This window comes from Magnolia sinica, chromosome 3 (genome assembly GCF_029962835.1).
Source record: "Magnolia sinica isolate HGM2019 chromosome 3, MsV1, whole genome shotgun sequence".
Taxonomy (NCBI): Eukaryota; Viridiplantae; Streptophyta; class Magnoliopsida; order Magnoliales; family Magnoliaceae; genus Magnolia; species Magnolia sinica.
The window spans coordinates 97565292-97584283 of NC_080575.1; the positions used below are offsets into that span (position 1 = coordinate 97565292).

The window sequence follows — 18992 nt, forward strand, 5'->3', positions numbered from 1 at the left end:
CAGAAGTATTTGAGCAAAACCTCAGTTTATAAACCTAAAATAATAATATTAATTGAATGGCTGTGGTGCCTATGTATCATCCATCACACAATCCAAGCTGTGGTTTCTGAGTGCCTGCAGATCATCTACTACATACTGCCAGAGTATCAACGTCTCTCTTTTTTTTTTGTTTGTCGTTGTTTTTTCCTAGATACATGTATAAACACTGACATGGGAATGCTCATGCAAGAGCAAGGCAGATACTAGAACTATAAGAAATGGCAGTGATGAACTGATAATTAAGAGGATGCTAGTTTAGTAGTTCATCCAACTGTACATTGAGTACATGTTCATCAAATGGGCTCATGTACTGCAGATGATCACAGCTAATTCATGTGCTGAAATTAGAAAGTGGGCCACACGACTGATAGATATTAGTTTATGATGCAAAAGATAATAAGAAAAGCCAGCCAACAAAAGTCAATTTCTTTTGCCCAAAATTTGAAAAAAGAAGAAGAAGATAATAATAATAAAAAGAAAGGGAGACTCACAAGCCATATGTTTCTCTATCCTTCCTTAAAAAACACCTTTCTGTATTCAGAGCTTCTCTTTGGCTATCTTCAAATAAAATATGGACCAGCGGGTGATACTGGCAGCCTACTTGGTAGCCGTTTCTCAACACCTGCTTCTGGTGGACCCACCTATTCCAATCTCTACACTTGTAGTTGATCACACTTCACAGTATGGGATAGCTATTCAAACCTTGAGTTTTGAAGTTCTTCTTGAACTTAAAATGAAAAAGATGAGAGCAAGGAATAAGAAGGCTGCAATAGTTAACGGAAGGACCTTCCAGGGACTGTCCCCGAATGAATCTCTCCACATTTCTTGTATTTCCTGCAGCACATGTTAAAGACAAGCTATCATACTCTTTTCTTTCCTTAGCCAAGTTGATGCTTTTAAAGAAGTGATGTTGGTCATTCACAAGGTGAGACATCGTCAAGTGCAAACATTTTCACTATAGTTGGGCAAATGAGTTGCATGGGCCCTACCACGCAGCATCATTACATCCTCTCTGACCATCATGTATGCATTTCCATGTTTGGCCATGGGCCCAAAAATCATCCCAATCCATGACTCAGGTGTTCCCCACCTCCAGGAACACTTGAGAGGGCATGCCCTGCCTCTATGTTCACCACCCCAAGTACAGGGTTGCGATGTAGTAATAATCTCAGTAAGACCGAGGTCGAATCCCTGAAAGCAACTAGAACTAGAACTAGAAGAAGATGTAATCTAAATCAGGAGAATGTAGGAGAATAATGGTGAATTATTAAACTAAAACTTGTAAAATTCAAAAGTGGGAAACTAGGGTGCCAAGGATCCACTTGTAGAGATCAGGGCAATCTATGCTTGATTCAAGAACACAACTGGATTTAGAGTTCCATCTTCATCCAGTTGGAGGATATAATATTACAAATCAAATCTAAACTTCTTTTGATCTAGTTTTCAAGAGATGAGAGGTATGAGAATTAGAATTGATTCCATCACAAAACCATGCCCATGAGACAAAGCAAACAACTGAATTTAACCAATTCACATCCAATCTGAGAGAGTTATGAACGTAGGAGAGGATTCCATTATCCAACCATGTCCATGAGACGATAGTGAACAACAACGTTCCTACGACCATAAGCTCTATACAAGCATAAAAATACTCAAAGCTATCGCAGATCCATTGTAATTTAAGTCACAACAAACCATTAAAAACTATGAATATTCCATATAATCAAACTAGAATCCAAGAGAGTTCAATAAAGCATGAATCAAAGTCGTAGAAAACACCCCATCACGCTACAAGCTTCACCTCTTAGCCCTAACTAAGAGGTTTAGCCAATCATAGGCATGATCAAACTAAAAATCTCTTAAGAAAAATAAAACAAAATAAAGAAAGAAAAGGAGGAAAAACTCTTTTATGCAGGCCACGCTCTCTCTCTCTCTCTCTCGTTCCTTGCTTCCCTCCACGCCTCCACGGCTGTACGGCTACCTGGATGGTCTTCAGCTCTTTCTCCTCTCCTTTTATAAGGAGAAAAGGGTGGTGGACGTTGTGCATGCCAGAGGTGGTGGAATGAAGTGCGTAACTCATACACACGTTGTGTGCGCAGCAAAAGCAGAAAAAACGCAAATCAACTTGCATTTAGAGGAAATCTTCGGACAGTGGACGTTCCAAGAATTGATTTTGGCTCCATGGTTAGGGTAAAGACCCCCTTTCCGAGCTGTTGGACGATTCAGATCAAAGATCCGATCATCATCTGGGCCGTACAACGCCCCGCAACATCCGGGAAAACCGGACGTGCGTAAGGTGCGAATTTTCTTGGGCTGAGATGCTCAGTGGACTCCACAGTGATGTTTTCGGAGAAATCCACCTCGTTCATTGGATTCCTGGCGAAATTTCGGTCGAAAAGGAGTGGTTTTGATTGAGTTTGGGTGCAGTCTACTGTATCAAATTACCCCGCCGTTCATCCTACGTTTGACAGCGATCTACATGTGTACACGTGCATTGGACCAAACAGTCACCATGGCCAGGGTTGTGGCCACTCCCGGAGCTAATGGACGGTCCTGATCATCCAATGGGGCCGTGATGGTGGCCCACTACGGTCACCCGGCGAATAGCGTCCGCTCGCTGTTGTGAAGACGGGTGCGGATCAGGTCAGCCGTGTGTTGACCGAACTTGCGGTCCGGTGCAGTGCGGGAGTGCACCGCACTGTGTACGTGCAAGTCCCCCTGTGGGGTCCACTATAATGCATGTGAGAAATCTGCTCCGTCCATCCATTTTGCCACCTCATTTAAGGGTTTGAGACCAAAATTGAAGCATATTCAGATATCAGGTAGGCCCAGATCGGTGTTTTATGGGCTGATCTGTGAGTTGGGCCACTTCTACAAGGATCCAATGGCTGAAATTTTACGTGTACGGTTACTTTATGGTCCTCAGGCTAGATATAAAGTTTCGAACTAAACGGATGGTGAAAACCCTGTGATCTTGCATTCAGGACGACTTTTAGGCCTCTTTATCGTTGATCACTTGATTTTCTTGGATCTTTGGGGTGTAAATTCTTCGATCTCGATCCCCTAGGATCCGTCCCTTGCCTTGGTGATTTGTGAGCATCAAATCCATGCTTTTAGTACCCTTTTTTAGTCCAGGCTCCTAAAAAAAACAGAATGGTGGTCAGGGTTCCAGGTGGAGAGTTGTCATGGTCACAAAATTATGTGCAAGCTCAAACTCTTAAAATCCAAAATTAAGGAGTGGCACCAGCAGGAGGATAGGCAAAGGGAGATTGAAAATGGTGCGTTGCTGTCAGAGCTCTAGAAGATTGATTCTGAGGCAGAAGTCAATCCTCTATCGCCGGAGTCTATGAACAGGCGAATTGCCATAATTCAGATCCTTTCGATCAAAGCCCAAGAAGAAGAAGCCTCATGGAGGATCAAATCCAGAGTGAGATAGATAGCCGAGGATGACAAAAACAATAAGTTCTTCCATAATATGGCCAATATGTGCACTCGATCAAAAGCCATTCTAAGCATCTTTAATAGCGGGACCAGAATTGAAGACAAAAAGGAGATCGAAGCCCTCGCCATCGCTCACTTCAAACGTCATCTATCAGCTGAGAACTGGGTGAGACCGTGTCTCGATAACTTGCCCTTCACATCTCTGAAGCCCGAAGAAGCTGAGCATCTGGAAGCCAAATTTTCTGAGGAGGTCAAAGCTGAAGTTGATGCTCTGGGAGGGGATAAATCACCAGGGCCTGACGGTTTTCCAATCAGTTTCTTCCAAACTTTTTGGGACATGCTCCGTCAGGACCTGCTTTTTTTCGTCCAGGAATTCCACAGCCAAGCTAGACTATCGAAGGGCCTCGGAGCTTCGTTTATCTCCCTCATCCCAAAGGTGGCAGGTGCCAGCCCTTTTTCCGACTTCAAACTAATCAGTCTGATAGGGAGTCCCTACAAAATCCTTGCAAAAATTTTATTTACTCGTTTATCAAAAGTTATAGGCAATCTCATATCCTGCAATCAGAATGCTTTTATAAAGGGTAGACAGATTACAGACGCTGCTCTCATTGCAAACAAAGTTCTCCATTCTTGTTACAGGTCTCACTTGAAAGGCATTTTTTATAAGCTGGACATCGCTAAGGCTTACGATCATGTTGACTAGCACTTCCTGCTCTATATGCTTTACCAGAGGGGTTTTGGGATCAAGTGGAGAAGATGGATGGCTGCCTGCATCGGCTCGGCTCACTTTTCAATATTGCTCAATGGATCCCCCAAAGGATTCTTTAAAAGCTCGCGTGGCTTGCTTCAGGGGGATCCCCTTTCCCCCCTTCTTTTCCTGTTTGTCGCTGACGCGCTGTCTTCCATGCTGACCAGAGGGCAAGAGGAAGGTCTCTTGCGCAGAATCCCTATGCCGGGCCTCCCCAACCCCTTAACCCACATTCAATTCGCGGATGACACCCTCATCTTCTCGGAAGCATCAACTGATTATATTGATAATCTCCAGATTTCCCTACGATGTTTTGAAGCGGTCTCTGGCCTGCGGATAAACATGTCTAAATCCAGGTTGCTGGGGACCAACGTTCCCTCTCCCACGCTTCAGGCCTTTGCAGACTCTTTGGGTTGCAAGGTAGCTTCCTTCCCAACTCTATTTGTTGGTCTTCCTCTTTCTGTGAGCCGGCCGCCGAAATTCATGTGGGACAGGATCATCAACAAGTTTCATAGGTTTTTGGCCTCCTGGAAATGTCGTTACTTGTCAATGGGGGGTCGTTTGACTCTCATTAAAGCAGCTCTGTCTAGCCTCCCCCTCTACTTCATGTCTCTATTCAGGTGCCCTGGCTAGGTACTCACAACTATAGATAAAATCAGAAGGGAATTTTTGTGGTTTGGCAAAGAAAACCAGCGGAAGTTTCACCTTCTTGATTGGAGCGAAGTCTGCAAGGTCTTCGGGGGGGTGGGGCTAACGTGAAGAACCTGAAAACGATGAACTCCGTGTTGTTAGGGAAATGGGTCTGGAGATTTGCTTCTGAGAAGGAGGCTTAATGGGTAAGGATAGTTAAAGGAAAGTATGGTTCATCTCCGGGGGATCGGTGGCCTAAAGGCTCGTCGTCCTACAAGGCTTCCCATATCTGGAAAGGAATCCTTAAAGTGAAAAATCCAGTTATCCAGCACAGCAGTTTCGAGCTGGGCGATGGCTCTTCAATTCGGTTTTGGGAAGACCCCTGGCTTGGGGAGATACCGCTCAAACTCCAATTTCCGCAGCTCTATCGTCTGTCCCCGGAAAGACACCCGCATCATCAACTGCTACTCCTGCACGGCTGGCCACATAGTTTGGAACATCAGAAGCTCCAAAAACCTCAATGAAACTGAAGCTATGGAGTTTGAGACTCTTCTGGAGTGCCTCCTCAGGGCTGCGCCTAACAAAAATCAGCCGGATAGCCTGCTCTGGCAGTTAGAGAAATTGGGGCGATTTTCCACTGCTTCCTGCCCTGCGTCTCTCCATGTGCATGATGCCTCCCCATTCATCTGGAAGTACCCGGTCCCCCCTAAGTTTATTTGTTTTGCTTAGTTGGCCGATCGCAAAAGAATTCTCACGATGGACAATCTTATCAAGAGAGGCATGCACATTGTGAATGTTTGCCTATGTTGCATGTGTGCAGCTAAATCAGTCAACCACCTACTCGTTCATTGTTCGTTCATGTCTAAAATCCGGGCTGAGTTCTCTCAGATTTTTTTCAGCAAATAGGTGTGTTCCTGAATCGGCAACTAGCCTCCTCTCTTCTTGGAATGGCTTCAAATTGGGGAAGATCAAGTCAATCATTTGGTGCATGCCCATTATCACTATTTGGTGGACCGTTTGGGAAGCAAGAAATAACCGTTGTTTTGAGGACGTTTCCTCGTCTGCCTCGGCGGTGGGATCTAGGGCCAAAAAATTGGTGATTGAATGGGCTTCTAATGTTAAGGATTTAAGGTCCTTCGATTTTAGCTTTCTAGGTTGTTAGGGGGTTGTCTGCTATCTCAGCAGTGTTGCCCTTTTCTTCTTCTTTCCTTTTTTCTGTTCTTTTCCTGTGTTTCTTATTTCTTTAGTTGTCCTTTTTTCCTCTCTTTAATGCAGTTCCAGTTATCTTATTAAAAAAAAAAAAGAATAATTGAAAATCACCTTGCAACACAAACACGATTAAAATAGGACATTAAACATTATCATGTTCGTAAAACCAAACAATAACTGGGGTCTAATATGCAATATTTGACCCTCAACACTCTCCCAACTGATCCTGATTGTGTGGCCCACCTAAGTCATGCATTGGCCTAATTTTTTGCACCATGACCAAATGGCCACAAGGGATGTCATGAACACCACGGTGGGACCCACAACTCGTTTGCACCACAATTTTAGTGAAAATATTTGCACTAGACTATGACCTGTATATATGTACAGACCCAAAATTGGCAACAACCAAGTAGACATCCTAAACAAAGCTAGGTAAGACCCAATAGAAAGATCGCATAGCTATTTTGATAGAAATACATTTTTAGCCAGATAATATCTGCTTGATGTTGAGGGTAACATAGAACAACTTGTTGGCCATAGTCGAGAAAGGTACAAATGTAGCCTTGAAAGAGATGTATAAATAATGAAAAAGAATGAGATGCTCTGCTCTTCACTTGGCAGTTTAAACAAGTTGTTGCAATAATGCGTCATTATGTATGCGTAGGGCATGATTTTTTGGTCATCCTAAAAAAATGCACTCAAAACCGACCAACCCTCCCACCCAAAAACGGAGCGAGAGGGAGGGTGGGGGGATAGTATTTATAGACTCAAATATGACCTGTGGGGTGAGAGAAACCACATGCATATGGAATGGGAAAGCAAGGATCTGTGTCACTGATGCCGACCGGCTGTTTAGTTGGTTGCTTATGGACATATGTCGTCTATGCTACTGGTGCAAACTAACTGAATATGGGAAGCAATGTTAGTGCTACTAACACCTTCTTTCCACTATCCCCATTACCTGGAATGGTTATTTTGATATGCACTTCACATGTTTAATGCATGCTACGTAGTTATGTATGAAAGGGGTGCAAAAGCAATTTTCATTGTTTCAAGCCAACTTGATGTTGGACGTAGGCCAGTGGGGCCCACTGGTGAGCAATCACTAGTGGTTGGGTCCCATGTTTTGAGGCCTCTCCTTCTTTTTCAGTTGGTTTTTTCAAATTCAAAATTGAATTTGATTTTGGATGGGAGATAGGGAGAAGACCGGATAATCTGGATTCATCCCATCTCCATCCTTTTCTATAAAAGGGATGAGCTTTTCTCTCGTAAAAAGCATCAATCATAAGAAACACCGAGGGTATAAAGAGAGATATAGTGTGCACAGTAATTAGTCCATTTTGGCTTGTCCTTGGGACGATCTAATCCATAGATCGTGATTCGGGGCCATTTATACCGTAGGATCAGAGGGGTGACTAGACCCATTTGCTCCAGTAGTAGTTAGGCGGGCCATTGGATCTAGAGCGTTAATCTTCGGCTTCGTGAGGGTTCCATATCGTGTAGATTGTCAGATCTTGAGGGCTCATGCTTCCACGCTTCCCAACAGTGGTATCAGAGCGATTTAACGGCGGATCCCCGAATTATAATTTTCATCAAAAAGGTAAGTGGCCCCCTTTTTTTATTGGAATCATGCTCATATATATATATTTTTTTTGAACAGTATCAGATCAGTGTGCGCACAGTGACTTGATGTGCACATATGCACCAAATTTGGGCCTACGTGGATGCATATACACGTGTAAAATTTGGACTCTTGGATGTGCATGTTTTGTACAATACCTACTAACACGGCCTAATAATTTGGATGATATGGATTCCAATCATTATTTATTATGCATCATATATTTTTTTTGCTTGATCGGGTCAATAGCGGACTGCTTCATGCCTGTTGAGGCATTTCCCATCAGATCAAGGTGTGGATCATTGAGCCTAATTTTACAAGAATAAAGGTCAATGGTCCTAAGATCTGGAAGATTCAGGCATTCCCCATCAAATCAAGGTTTGGATCACTGAACCATGAGCCCCAAGTGCATGGGAAAACCATGCAGTTTTCTATTGTGCTAGATTTCGTACATCCAGGGCATATTTTTTTTTTATAATCCAGAGCTTTTATCTGATGGGATCCACATTGGATGAGCTATGGCCAACGATGATCATGATCTCCAACCATTCATGAGGATGCATGCATAGATCGTGATAAATGCTTCCCTTGTGGGGTCAGGCCCACAAGCTGCGAAGCAAGCCCGCCCGTTCCAAGTGGTAAACATGCCTACTCTATCGCTAATGGACGGTTCAAAACAATCCACCGTGATATACTCAATTAAAAGATTGTTGTCTGCTCACCATACGTCCACCGTGATGCACTCAATTAAAAGATTTCTATACACTCACCATACGGCCACCGTAACGTACACAACTATAAGGTTGCTGTATTGACGCACCTAGCTATATAGCTGCTGTGAGAAGCAGATTGGCTGATGTACATCACACCAGCTATATAGCTTCTTTATTGACGTCAGTAAGTCTTGTGGGTCTGATCACGAGGTATGTGTTGTATCCAAACCGTCTGTCCATCTGGCGAGCTCAAATTTATGCTTAAGAAGAAAAATAAGACATATAATTATCAAGTGGGCCACATGGATGGACGGCGTGGATAATCCACATACATTTGCGGTATGCCCAAGAGAGTTTACTCGGTACGCAATCCGATTTCCATGTCGCCTGTAGCAATGTAGCACATGTACATGGGATATGGGCCGCTCATTTGGTACCACTCTTTATTGATGGTGCACTCATAGTAGGGGCCTAATATGAGCAGAAAATAGGTACCCTATGCATTCAAAGGGATACGTTATATTTTATGAGGACCATGGACGATGGATTGAGATAGAATCTCGGGACGTGACCTTCGTTGAAGATAGATACCTAACTGAATGCAGCAAAAAGGTTCCAAAAGAACTTTTTGAAATACCCAATGTATCTCATGAGAATAGGAGTTCTACTTCTCAAGATGATGATGCTCCTATAGTTCGTCAGAACAGTGGGAGGACATCTCAGCAGGCTCCTGAGTTACGTCGAAGCGAAAGAGGATTGATTCCCCGAAAATACTTCGATATTGAGGGGCAAACATTCTCTTACATTGCAGTTGATGATGATTAACCTGATTCCTATCAGGATGCTTTATTATCTTCTAACTCGACCGATTGGGTGACTGCTGTGGACAAAGAGATCGCTTCCATGGAAAAGAATAAAGTCTGAGAACTTGTTAATCTGCCTTCCAATCGCAAAGCGATGGGTAATAAGTGGGTACTAAAGATCAAAAGAAAGGCAGATGATACAGTGGATAAGTATAAAGCACGATTAGTTGCTAAAGGTTTTACATAAAAAGAAGGCATTGATTACGAGGAGACCTTTTCACCTGTTGCAAAGTTCTTATCAATCCGCATGATCTTGTCCATTGTCGCAAGTTTAAACTCATTATATCAGATGGATGTAAAGACCGCATTCTTAAATGGTGATTTAGACGAAGAGATATACATGTAACAGCCCATGGGTTGTGAAAAAAAAACATCCAAAGAAAGTCTGCAAGTTGTTGAAATCTATCTATGGGTTGAAGCAATCTTCAAGACAGTGGAACATGAGGTTCCACTTAGCCATCACCACTTTTGGATTCACGATGAGTGAAGAAGATCATTGTGTATACATGAAATGGTCAAGAAGATCCTTTCTAATACTATCTCTATATGTAGACGATATCCTGCTAGCTGGTAATGACATGTAATTGTTGATATTGACTAAAAATTGACTATTCTCGAACTTTGAGATGAAAGACCTCGGTGAAGCCAACATTACTTTTGGGGTAAAAATCATCAGGGATTGCCCTAAGAAATTTTTAGGCTTGTCTCAAGCCACCCATATACAAAAGATCTTAAAGCGGTTCAAAATTCAAAAGCTGTTGAAACTCCTATGGATAAAGCTACCAAGTTGGATAGGAAATCGTGTCCCCAAACTGAAGCCCAGAAATTGGCTATGTCCTCAGTACCTTATGCAAGCGCAGTAAGGAGCTTAATGTATATTATGCTTTGCACCATACCGGATATTAGCTATACAGTTGGCATAGTAAGCCGTTATCAGAGTAACCCGGGACAGTCTCATTAGCGAGTCGTCAAACATATATTCCGCTATCTCAGAGGAACAAAAGACCTAATGTTGTGTTACGAAGGCACAAGCCTCGAGCTCAAAGGATATTCTGATGCTGCTTGGGGTAATGACGCCGACGAGGGAAAGTCTACTTCATGATATGTATTCTTACTCGGAGGAGGAGCTATCTCATGGTCGAGTAAGAAACAGACATCCACAGCTCTTTCATCTATGAAGGCCGAGTACATTGCATGTTGTACTGCAGTTTAAGAGTGTATGGGTTCATAGATTTCTATTGGGTCTAGGTGTTGTACCGAGTGTTCGTCAGCCTATATTGCTAAAGATAGATAATACTTCTGTCATTGACTTAGCAAAGGACCCTAAACACCACCAGAAGTCTAAGCACATTAAGATCAAGTATCACTACGTCTGTGATCAAGTGAGAGATAAGAAGGTTGCCCTCAACTACATTCCTACTAAGGAGATGATGGCCGATCCCATAACGAAACCTATAACCAGAGATTTATTTAAGGTTCATGTCAAACAGATGGGATTGAGGAAAGCTTGAGTGATGTACTTGTTTTTAGTACCTTTGATCTTTCATTAATAAATAACACATTCCATTTATTCAGTATTGAACACTAATATAAACTAGGTAAGTAGATCATCAGCATTTACCTTGAGATCATGTAGGATTTCTATTTTTATCGGCAGGCCGGTCACCCACTCACACGGGTTGACCAACCTTGAATGTACAAGAGGTACATTTGGGGCCATGTTCATACACGAAGGTATGGACTTCTCTTTATTGTGAATAATAAAGGACGAGAATATGAGTGAGTCGTATCCGCCTACAATCTTAAAAAGATTGAAGATGAGACCGATAAAGTCAAATAATATAATCACACCATTCTTTTTCATGCGATCAATGTTAGGGCCTGAATTTATAGCCAGGTTATGAGGATTATGAGATGAGTCGTACCTCATGTAGAATGACCTGCGTATTGTAGACCCGACAAACACCTAGTATTGTCTACTTTACGACGTGGATTGTAGTCACGTGTTGGGACCTTTTACCTATAGATTGCTTTGATTCGATCTAATCATTGCAACGTGCGAGTAGCTAGTCCCGTAGGTGACTTTTGTGTCCTCAGCTACCCTCCTATTGTGTATATGAGGATAAAATTGAGTGTCGCTACTTTAGTGTACTATGAAAAAAGGTCCTTGATTGGACAGACTCAGTTACGCTAGGAAAGCGGCTTAATTGATTCTAAATTACACATCTGTGTGGGGAAGATCCCATGACCGCTATACCAAGTTTCCAGAACTATAAATGCGCATTTGAAGACTTATCCGCCGACAGTATCGAGTTGGTTGTATTAGACTTTTGCAAACAATATTTTTTTCTTAAAAAGCATATATATAAGTATTGCTTTAAATTGATTTTAGTCAAAGTTTGTGAAAAATCGAGTTTTCAGAATAACTCGATAAGTTAGATAAGTGCGTATGTTGGCCGAGTACTCCAGATCGGGAGTTAACTCCATCCGGTGTGGTCATGCGGACTAGGACAGGCATTACAAAGCTTGGGTTATTGAGTATTACTTAGGTGGTCACTTAGTACTTAAGCACCTGTGAGAAGATTACGGTGATCCATCTGGTCCCACGCCTCTGATTCTTTTGATCGCGATGTTTGGTTTTTTATTGTTATTAGGCGAGTTAGATGGACAAATTTTTGTACCTATCCCATAATGTGATTGAGTGAGAGATGTTGGACGTAGGCCAGTGCGGCCCACTGGTGAGCAATCACTAGTGGGTGGGTCCCATGTTTTGAGGCCTCTTCTGGCCTCCTCCTTTTTCAGTTGGTTTTTTCAAATTCAAAATTGAAATTGATTTTGGATGGGAGAAAAGGAGAAAACTGGATAATCTGGTCTCATCCCATCTCCATCCTTTTCTATAAAAGGGATGAACTTTTCTCTCGTAAAAAGCATCAATCATAAGAAATACCGAGAGTATAAAGAGAGATATAGTGTGCACAGTAATTTGTCAATTTTGGCTTGTCCTTGGGACGATCTAATCCATATATCGTGATCCGGTGCCATCTATACCGTAGGATCAAAGGGGTGAATAGACCCATCTGCTCCAATAGTAGTTAGGTGGGCCGTTGGATCTGGAGCGTTAATCTTCGGCTTCGTGAGGGTTCCATATCGTGTAGACCATCAGATCTTGAGGGCTCATGCTTCCCAACACTTGAGACACATGGAATTGTAATTGGGGGTTGGTTATTATTACAGACTACAATGCCCCTACCTCCACTTTTGGCCATTCCCTCTCTATGTCATTGAACTATCCTGATTCTGTTAAACTGTACATTCAAGCACGTCTTAATCTTCTGGCTAGTTTTTGATTCCAATGATCATCTAAACAGAACGGCGAAGCGGAGGGCTGGAACAGTTTTGCTAGATACGCTATGATTTTACAATCTCCGAGAGAAGCATGTGGTGGATCTTCAGGAAGATAGACAACTGAATACGAGTGATTTGTATTATATGTGACCTAACACAATCATAGGAATCCAGACTTACCACTTTAACCAACTTCTCGGCAAGATGTTTCTGCTGCTGTGCAAAGATGTCCTGAGCATGCTTATAAAGCTCCACGTCAAGGCTGTTTAGCAAAAGTATCTGCTGGAGAACTGTTTCAGGAACCTGAAGGCGTGCCTGTTAATCCCCAAATTTCCATTAGTCAATAATGATACAAAAGAGAAAATAGCTGGTACAATCCGGCCCTTTTGAGTTAAACATGGTCAAATGCGAGGAAAAAAAAAAGAAGAAAAAGAAGAAGAAGAAAAGAATAGGCATTTAATAATGCCTAAAATCGTTGCATTGCCAAATTACTAGAACTGCTCAATCTATGTAACAAACCTCAAACTTTAAAGAACTGAAGCCTCAAGCACAGGCTGGAACCTTGATATGTTTATTTTAGCTTTATTATATATAATTTTGTATAATTTCAATGTAGTCCTACTACTTTTTCAAACATGTATTGATGACCAGGGATACGGAAACATGTATCAATATCGCCAATACTCAGAAAAATATCTCTGTCTATGGGAAACATTGGGAAAATGTTGAGAAAAAGGTCGAATTTTTCAATGAAACTTAAGGAGAGGTCAAAAGACACGTGTTTACACATGTAGGAATCAAAATGTTGTAAAAAAATAACTATACATAATAAGTTACCATTTTATAAGGGCCTAACCACGTGTTATCGAAAAAATTAGTATAAATAAATATACAAAATTTATCGCCAATCAATAGATTGGCCAACATTCATTATTATATAAAATTTTCACATTGATTAATAGTAAAAAACGCATTGCATAATATAAAAATAGAAAAAAAAAAATAGTATTTTCTCAATTTCCCCAATTTTCCACTTAAATGTTTATTTTTTTTCCGCCACATATCCATGTCAATGCATGAGAATCATGCATCCACCTGAATTTCCATTGCAATCCATGCTAACATTTGAAAAGAAAAGAAGTTTCCATGAATTTTTTCGCCGCCTTTGAGTTCTGGCCTCTTTTTGTTTCAAGTCGAGATTTCTCCCCAAATCCAAACTTTTATTTAGTAAAAACCAAGAGTGATCAAAATCACCTAAGGAAAAAAATTCCAAAAAATTAAAAAAAAATAAAAAATCTCCACTAGTTTTTTATTTTCTTTCCAATTTTCTGTCAATTTTCACCTATTTATGGATATTTCCCCAGTATCGATGATATTATCGTTGTTCTCAGGGATATTACTGATGGTATCACTGATACCGGGAAACTTTTACAAGGGATTCTTCTCAAAGTATCGTTGATATCGATAATATCGCCAAGTATCATTGATATTATCAAAAATATTGGCAATATTCGCAAATTTGTATACTTCCAGCAGTTTCTATATCACTGAACTAGGAATACCCGATAATATTGGAGATATTAATGATAATATCACCGATATTTGGAACGCCGGTCGTCATCACTCTGCATTCTTTGGGGTGTGTGAAAGGAGTGAATATTATCAATAATATCACCGATATTTGGAACACCGGTCCTTGTCACTGTGCATTCTTTGGGGTGTGTGGAAGGCATGAAATGCTAGAATATTTGAAGATGCAAATTCATCAGTAGATACGCTAATAAATAAAATTCTCAAGGCAAGATTTCCAGATATGGTCAAAGAGATGCTTGGGAATTGGGACAACTTGTACATCCGCCTTGGATATCATTGTTTATTCTGTAAGCATATTTGGGTTGGCCCATGTACTTTTTTAAATTTTAATTCTCTATATCAATCAAAATCATTAAGTCTCAAAAAACAAAAACACAAAAAAAAAAAAAAAAAAAAGAAAAAAAGGAAAGAAAATTTCCTCTCGATTAAACTGAAAGTTCATATTTCAATTCAGTTGTGCATTTTCAACCAATAACTTTTGGGAGAAGTATGTGTATTGTACCTCATCTGAAAAGTTTACTATAGAGATTCTCTTAAATGATATGTTTCGTCGAGTTGAAAGAGTTTTCCGGAAACCAGAACTGCAAACCTCATAAGCTTCCATCAGTTTTACAACTGTCATCTGAAATGTTGAAGATTCCATATTAGCACCAAAAAAAAAAAAAAAGCTCATTCACAAAATCTAAATTTAGGAACTCAATAGTTCTAAAGTTTTTAACCCCCCACCAAAAAAAAAAAAAAACACTGGTCTTACATTTTCATTTCGGGTTTCGACATTTCCCATCGGAATTCCGCTGGTGTTTTCATCTGCAATGCTACTCTATGGTGTAAAAGATAAAGGTAAGAATGACTGCTGATGTAATGATTTTAAAACAACATAATATGTTCATCAAAGAAGAGTTATTTGATAATATGTCTGAGCATCGATGATTCATAGACATGCCCCCATCCATTACAGACAGCTTACACGTAACTCAATCAGAACCGTCCAAATCATGAATATTAATGAGTAATGAATTCCTCTTTACATTAGCAACTTAGATTAGCTGTAGCCCCAAAATCGAATTAACCGGAAAATCCTAACCTCTGCTTGATGGACATGTTTGTTGAATTTGGACCTTTAATATATTTTCATTTTGTCAGTCAACTTGATGGTCACCAAATGGCCAGCTGCAATTGTTCTTGCAGTCCGATTTTGGATTATGATCCAACTACACTGGGGCTCTCTATTTAGATGGTTTGGATTGTGGTACTTGTATGCCAAGTGGACAATATTTGTGAGGATGATCATCATCAAATGTTTGAGTATGAAGTAATTCTTTTTAATCAAATTAAGTAAAATGAATCCATCTTTGCTTACCTGCAGCTGGCTTGAACTATCAGGCCCAGAAGAGGAGTTCAGCTCTGCAGCAGAAGCAGAAATTTTGTTAGGAGAACTATGTTTGCTTGGCCAGGATGAATTAAGATACATTTTCTTGTTTGTGTTTGTATATGCGTGTATCTATGAATGTGATGTAGACCCATCTAGGCCCATTGTAGGACCCACCAATAACGTAGGCCCATAGCTCACCATAGGCCAACATGTGCTGATTTTTGGGCTGATTATTTACAGATTTGGAGATTATAATTTACTATTTTTTAGAGATATGGGGGGCTGATTTAAAGATTGATGAGCTAGATTGAAGATATGACCTCGATTTAGAGATTTGATTGCTTTCTGTGTTTGCTTTTTTTTAGACTTTTGTCATATGAAGAAAGATTAGATTAGGGTGCAATAAATTGTGATTGATTCTCTTAGTTGTAGAGATTTTAATCAACGATTTCTTTAGGATCTATAAAAGGGGGTTGTGGCATAGGAGTTGGCAGATTTGAATATTTTTCAAAGTGTGCTTTTTCTTTAAGCTTTGTAAGGGAAAAGGTTTATATCAATAAAAGTTCTCTCCCTTTCTACTCCATTGTTCTTGTTAGTATTCTTTTTTTACAAAAATTTCTTTGCAATTTGGGTTTCGAGATCTCATTGACTCAATATCCGGGTTGCGCCACTTTGGTACTAGAGAACATTGTCTCACAAGAAATGGTGAACAAATTAAAACTCAAAGAACATAAACATCAGCGACCATATCATATTCGTTGGTTCAACAAAGGAGGAGAAGTTTTTGGTAACTCCAGGTGCTTAGTTTCCTTCTTTATTGGATCTAAGTATAGGGATGATGTGTGGTGTGACGTGGCCCCCATGGAAGCATGCCACATTTTATTAGGGAGACCATGATTGTGGGATTGAGATATGGTATACGTGACTCGGGTCAACACCTATTCCTTCATAAAGGATGGTGTTAATATCACATTGCATCCGATGAAACATCTTCCAACACCCAAATCTGAAAAAAGAAGAGAGTAAAAAATCACCCAATGTACAGAAATTTAAAGAGAAAAGCAAAGAGACTGGCATCATCTATGTCTTGGTTGCTAAAGAAGACACAAAGCAGACAGATGTTCCTCCTTGTATATATACAAGGGCTTCTTCATGAATATAGACTTGGTGCCTAAAGAACTCCTAGTTGGACTGTAGGGAAGCGCGGAAGGTGAGCCCTCAAGATCTGACGGTCTACACGAGTTTTGGAACCCTCACAAAGCAAAAGATTGACGCTCCAACGGCCCGCCTATCTACTACTGGAGCAGATGGATCTATTCACAACTCTGATCCTACGGTATAAGTGGCCCCGAATTGCGATCTATGGATCAAATCGTCCCAAGGACAAGCTAAGATGGACAGACTATAGCGCACACAGTATCTCTCTGTATACTCTTGGTTTATCGTATGACTCAATGCTTTACACGAGAGAAGCGCATTCCTTTTTATAACAAAGGAAGGAGAGTTTGGGTGAGATTGGGATAAGGCCAAATAATCCGATCAAATCCCTATCTTCAATTAAAAATCAAATTCAAAAATCAAATTCATATTTGAATTTGAAATTTAATTCAAAGGAAGAGACCGGAGAAAACATGGGACGTACCCACTAGTGATTGCTCACAAGTGGGCCCCACTGGCCTACGTCCAACATTGACTTCCTCCTACAAGGAACATTTAGCATCACATTGATTTAGTGTTGGGTTCAAGCCTACCGAATCTTGCGCACTATCGAAGGAGTCCAACCGAACATGTCGAACTCCACCAACATGCTACTAAGTTACTACAAAAGGGTTTAATTTGGGAAAGCACGTCACCGTGTGGTGTTCCTGCATTATTAACCCCTAAGAAAAATGGATCTCGGAGGATGTGCATGGACAGCCGTGCAATCAACCAGATTACTATCAAGTACAGATTTCCTATCCCTCACTTGGACGATATGCTAGACATGTTGCATGGAGCAAAGGCCTTTTCAAAGATTGACTTGCGGAGCGGATATCATCATATGCATATTCGGCCCAGGGACAAGTGAGAGACTGCATTCAAGACTCGAGATGGATTGTATGAGTGGCTCGTCATGCCATTTGGCCTTTCAAATGCACCAAGCACTTTCATGAGGCTGATGACAGAGGTACTCTGCCCTTTTATGGGAAAGTTCTTAGTTGCATATTTTGATGATATTCTTGTTTTTAATCCTAATGCATTTGTTCATCTTTATCATTTACAACAATATTTGATGTACTATGGATGAAGTCACTATTTGTTAACTTTTAAAAGTGCTCATTCCTTACTGATAGTGTTGTGTTTTAGGTGTATATTGTGTTTGTAGAAAGGATCAAGGTTGATCAAGAGAAAATCAAGGCTATTGTGGAGTGGCCCACCCCACAAACCCTTTCGGAGGTTCGTTCTTTCCACGGTTTGGTGACATTTTGCCAGAGATTTATCAAAAATTTTAGCACCATCACCGCACCTATCACTGATTGCATGCGAGGAGGCAGGTTCGAATGGACTAAAGCAGCAGATCGAAGCCTTTGTGCCATAAAAAAAAAGATGACAGAAGCTCCAGTTCCTGCACTTCCGAACTTTAATAAAGTCTTTGAAGTAGAAAGCGACGTTTCGAATGTTGGCATTAACGCCGTGTTGAGTCCGGAAGGAAAGTCGATCGCTTTCTTTTAGCAAGAAGCTTAATGATGCATGGAAGAACTACTCCACGTATGATCTTGAATTTTATGAACCAGGTACTAAGACATTGGAGACATTACTTGATTCATCGGGAGTTCATTCCATACTCGGACCATGAGGCGTTGAGATATCTCAACTCCTAAAAGAAGCTGAGTTCTCGTCATGCGAAGTGGACGGCTTTCCTATAAGATTATACCTTCCTTTTTCATCATAAAGCTGGAAACCAGAACACGGTGGTGGATGCTTTGAGTAGGAGAGTGGTTACGCTAGGAAATCTCGTCGTGCAGGTCATTGGATTCGATGCATTAAAAGAATAATACAAAGAGGAACCGATTTTTGGCAAAATACTTGACAGATGTGTGGATGGTCGAGATCCAAAGTGTGAATTCATCTCACAGGATGGATATCTATTCAAGGTTTCTCGCCTATGCATTCCCGAAGGATCAATGCGAGAAAATATCCCATCTGAGCTACACAGAAGAGGACTGGGTGGACACTTCGGAGGGGATAAAACATTGGCCATGGTGGAGGAAAAATACTATTAGCCACATGTGCGGCATGACATTGAATGGTTCGTAGCACAATGTCACTGATGCCAAGTTTCCAAAGGTCATGTGCAAAATACCATCCTTTATACACCACTTCTCATTCCAGTCGCGCCTTAGGTGGATATTTCTATGGACTTCATTCTAGGTCT

The 18992-nt window shown here is 40.9% G+C and overlaps 1 protein-coding gene across 5 annotated transcripts in view; it reads right to left on the reverse strand.

Annotated features, from left to right (window-relative positions):
• Window positions 1-404: 404 nt before the first annotated feature.
• LOC131240349 (protein-tyrosine sulfotransferase-like) overlaps window positions 405-18992 on the reverse strand; it is a 39839-nt gene continuing 21251 nt past the window's right edge. For 4 of the 5 annotated variants that reach the window (XM_058238510.1, XM_058238509.1, XM_058238506.1 and 1 more), the window contains 5 exons: window positions 15566-15609; window positions 14960-15025; window positions 14708-14827; window positions 12793-12927; window positions 405-873 (listed from right to left, as the gene is read on the reverse strand). In XM_058238510.1, the coding sequence (XP_058094493.1) occupies window positions 736-873; window positions 12793-12927; window positions 14708-14827; window positions 14960-15025; window positions 15566-15609 (503 nt within the window). In that variant the 3' untranslated portion in view covers window positions 405-735. The remainder of the gene's footprint in view (window positions 874-12792; window positions 12928-14707; window positions 14828-14959; window positions 15026-15565; window positions 15610-18992) is intronic. The other variant, XM_058238508.1, reaches the window with a different exon arrangement.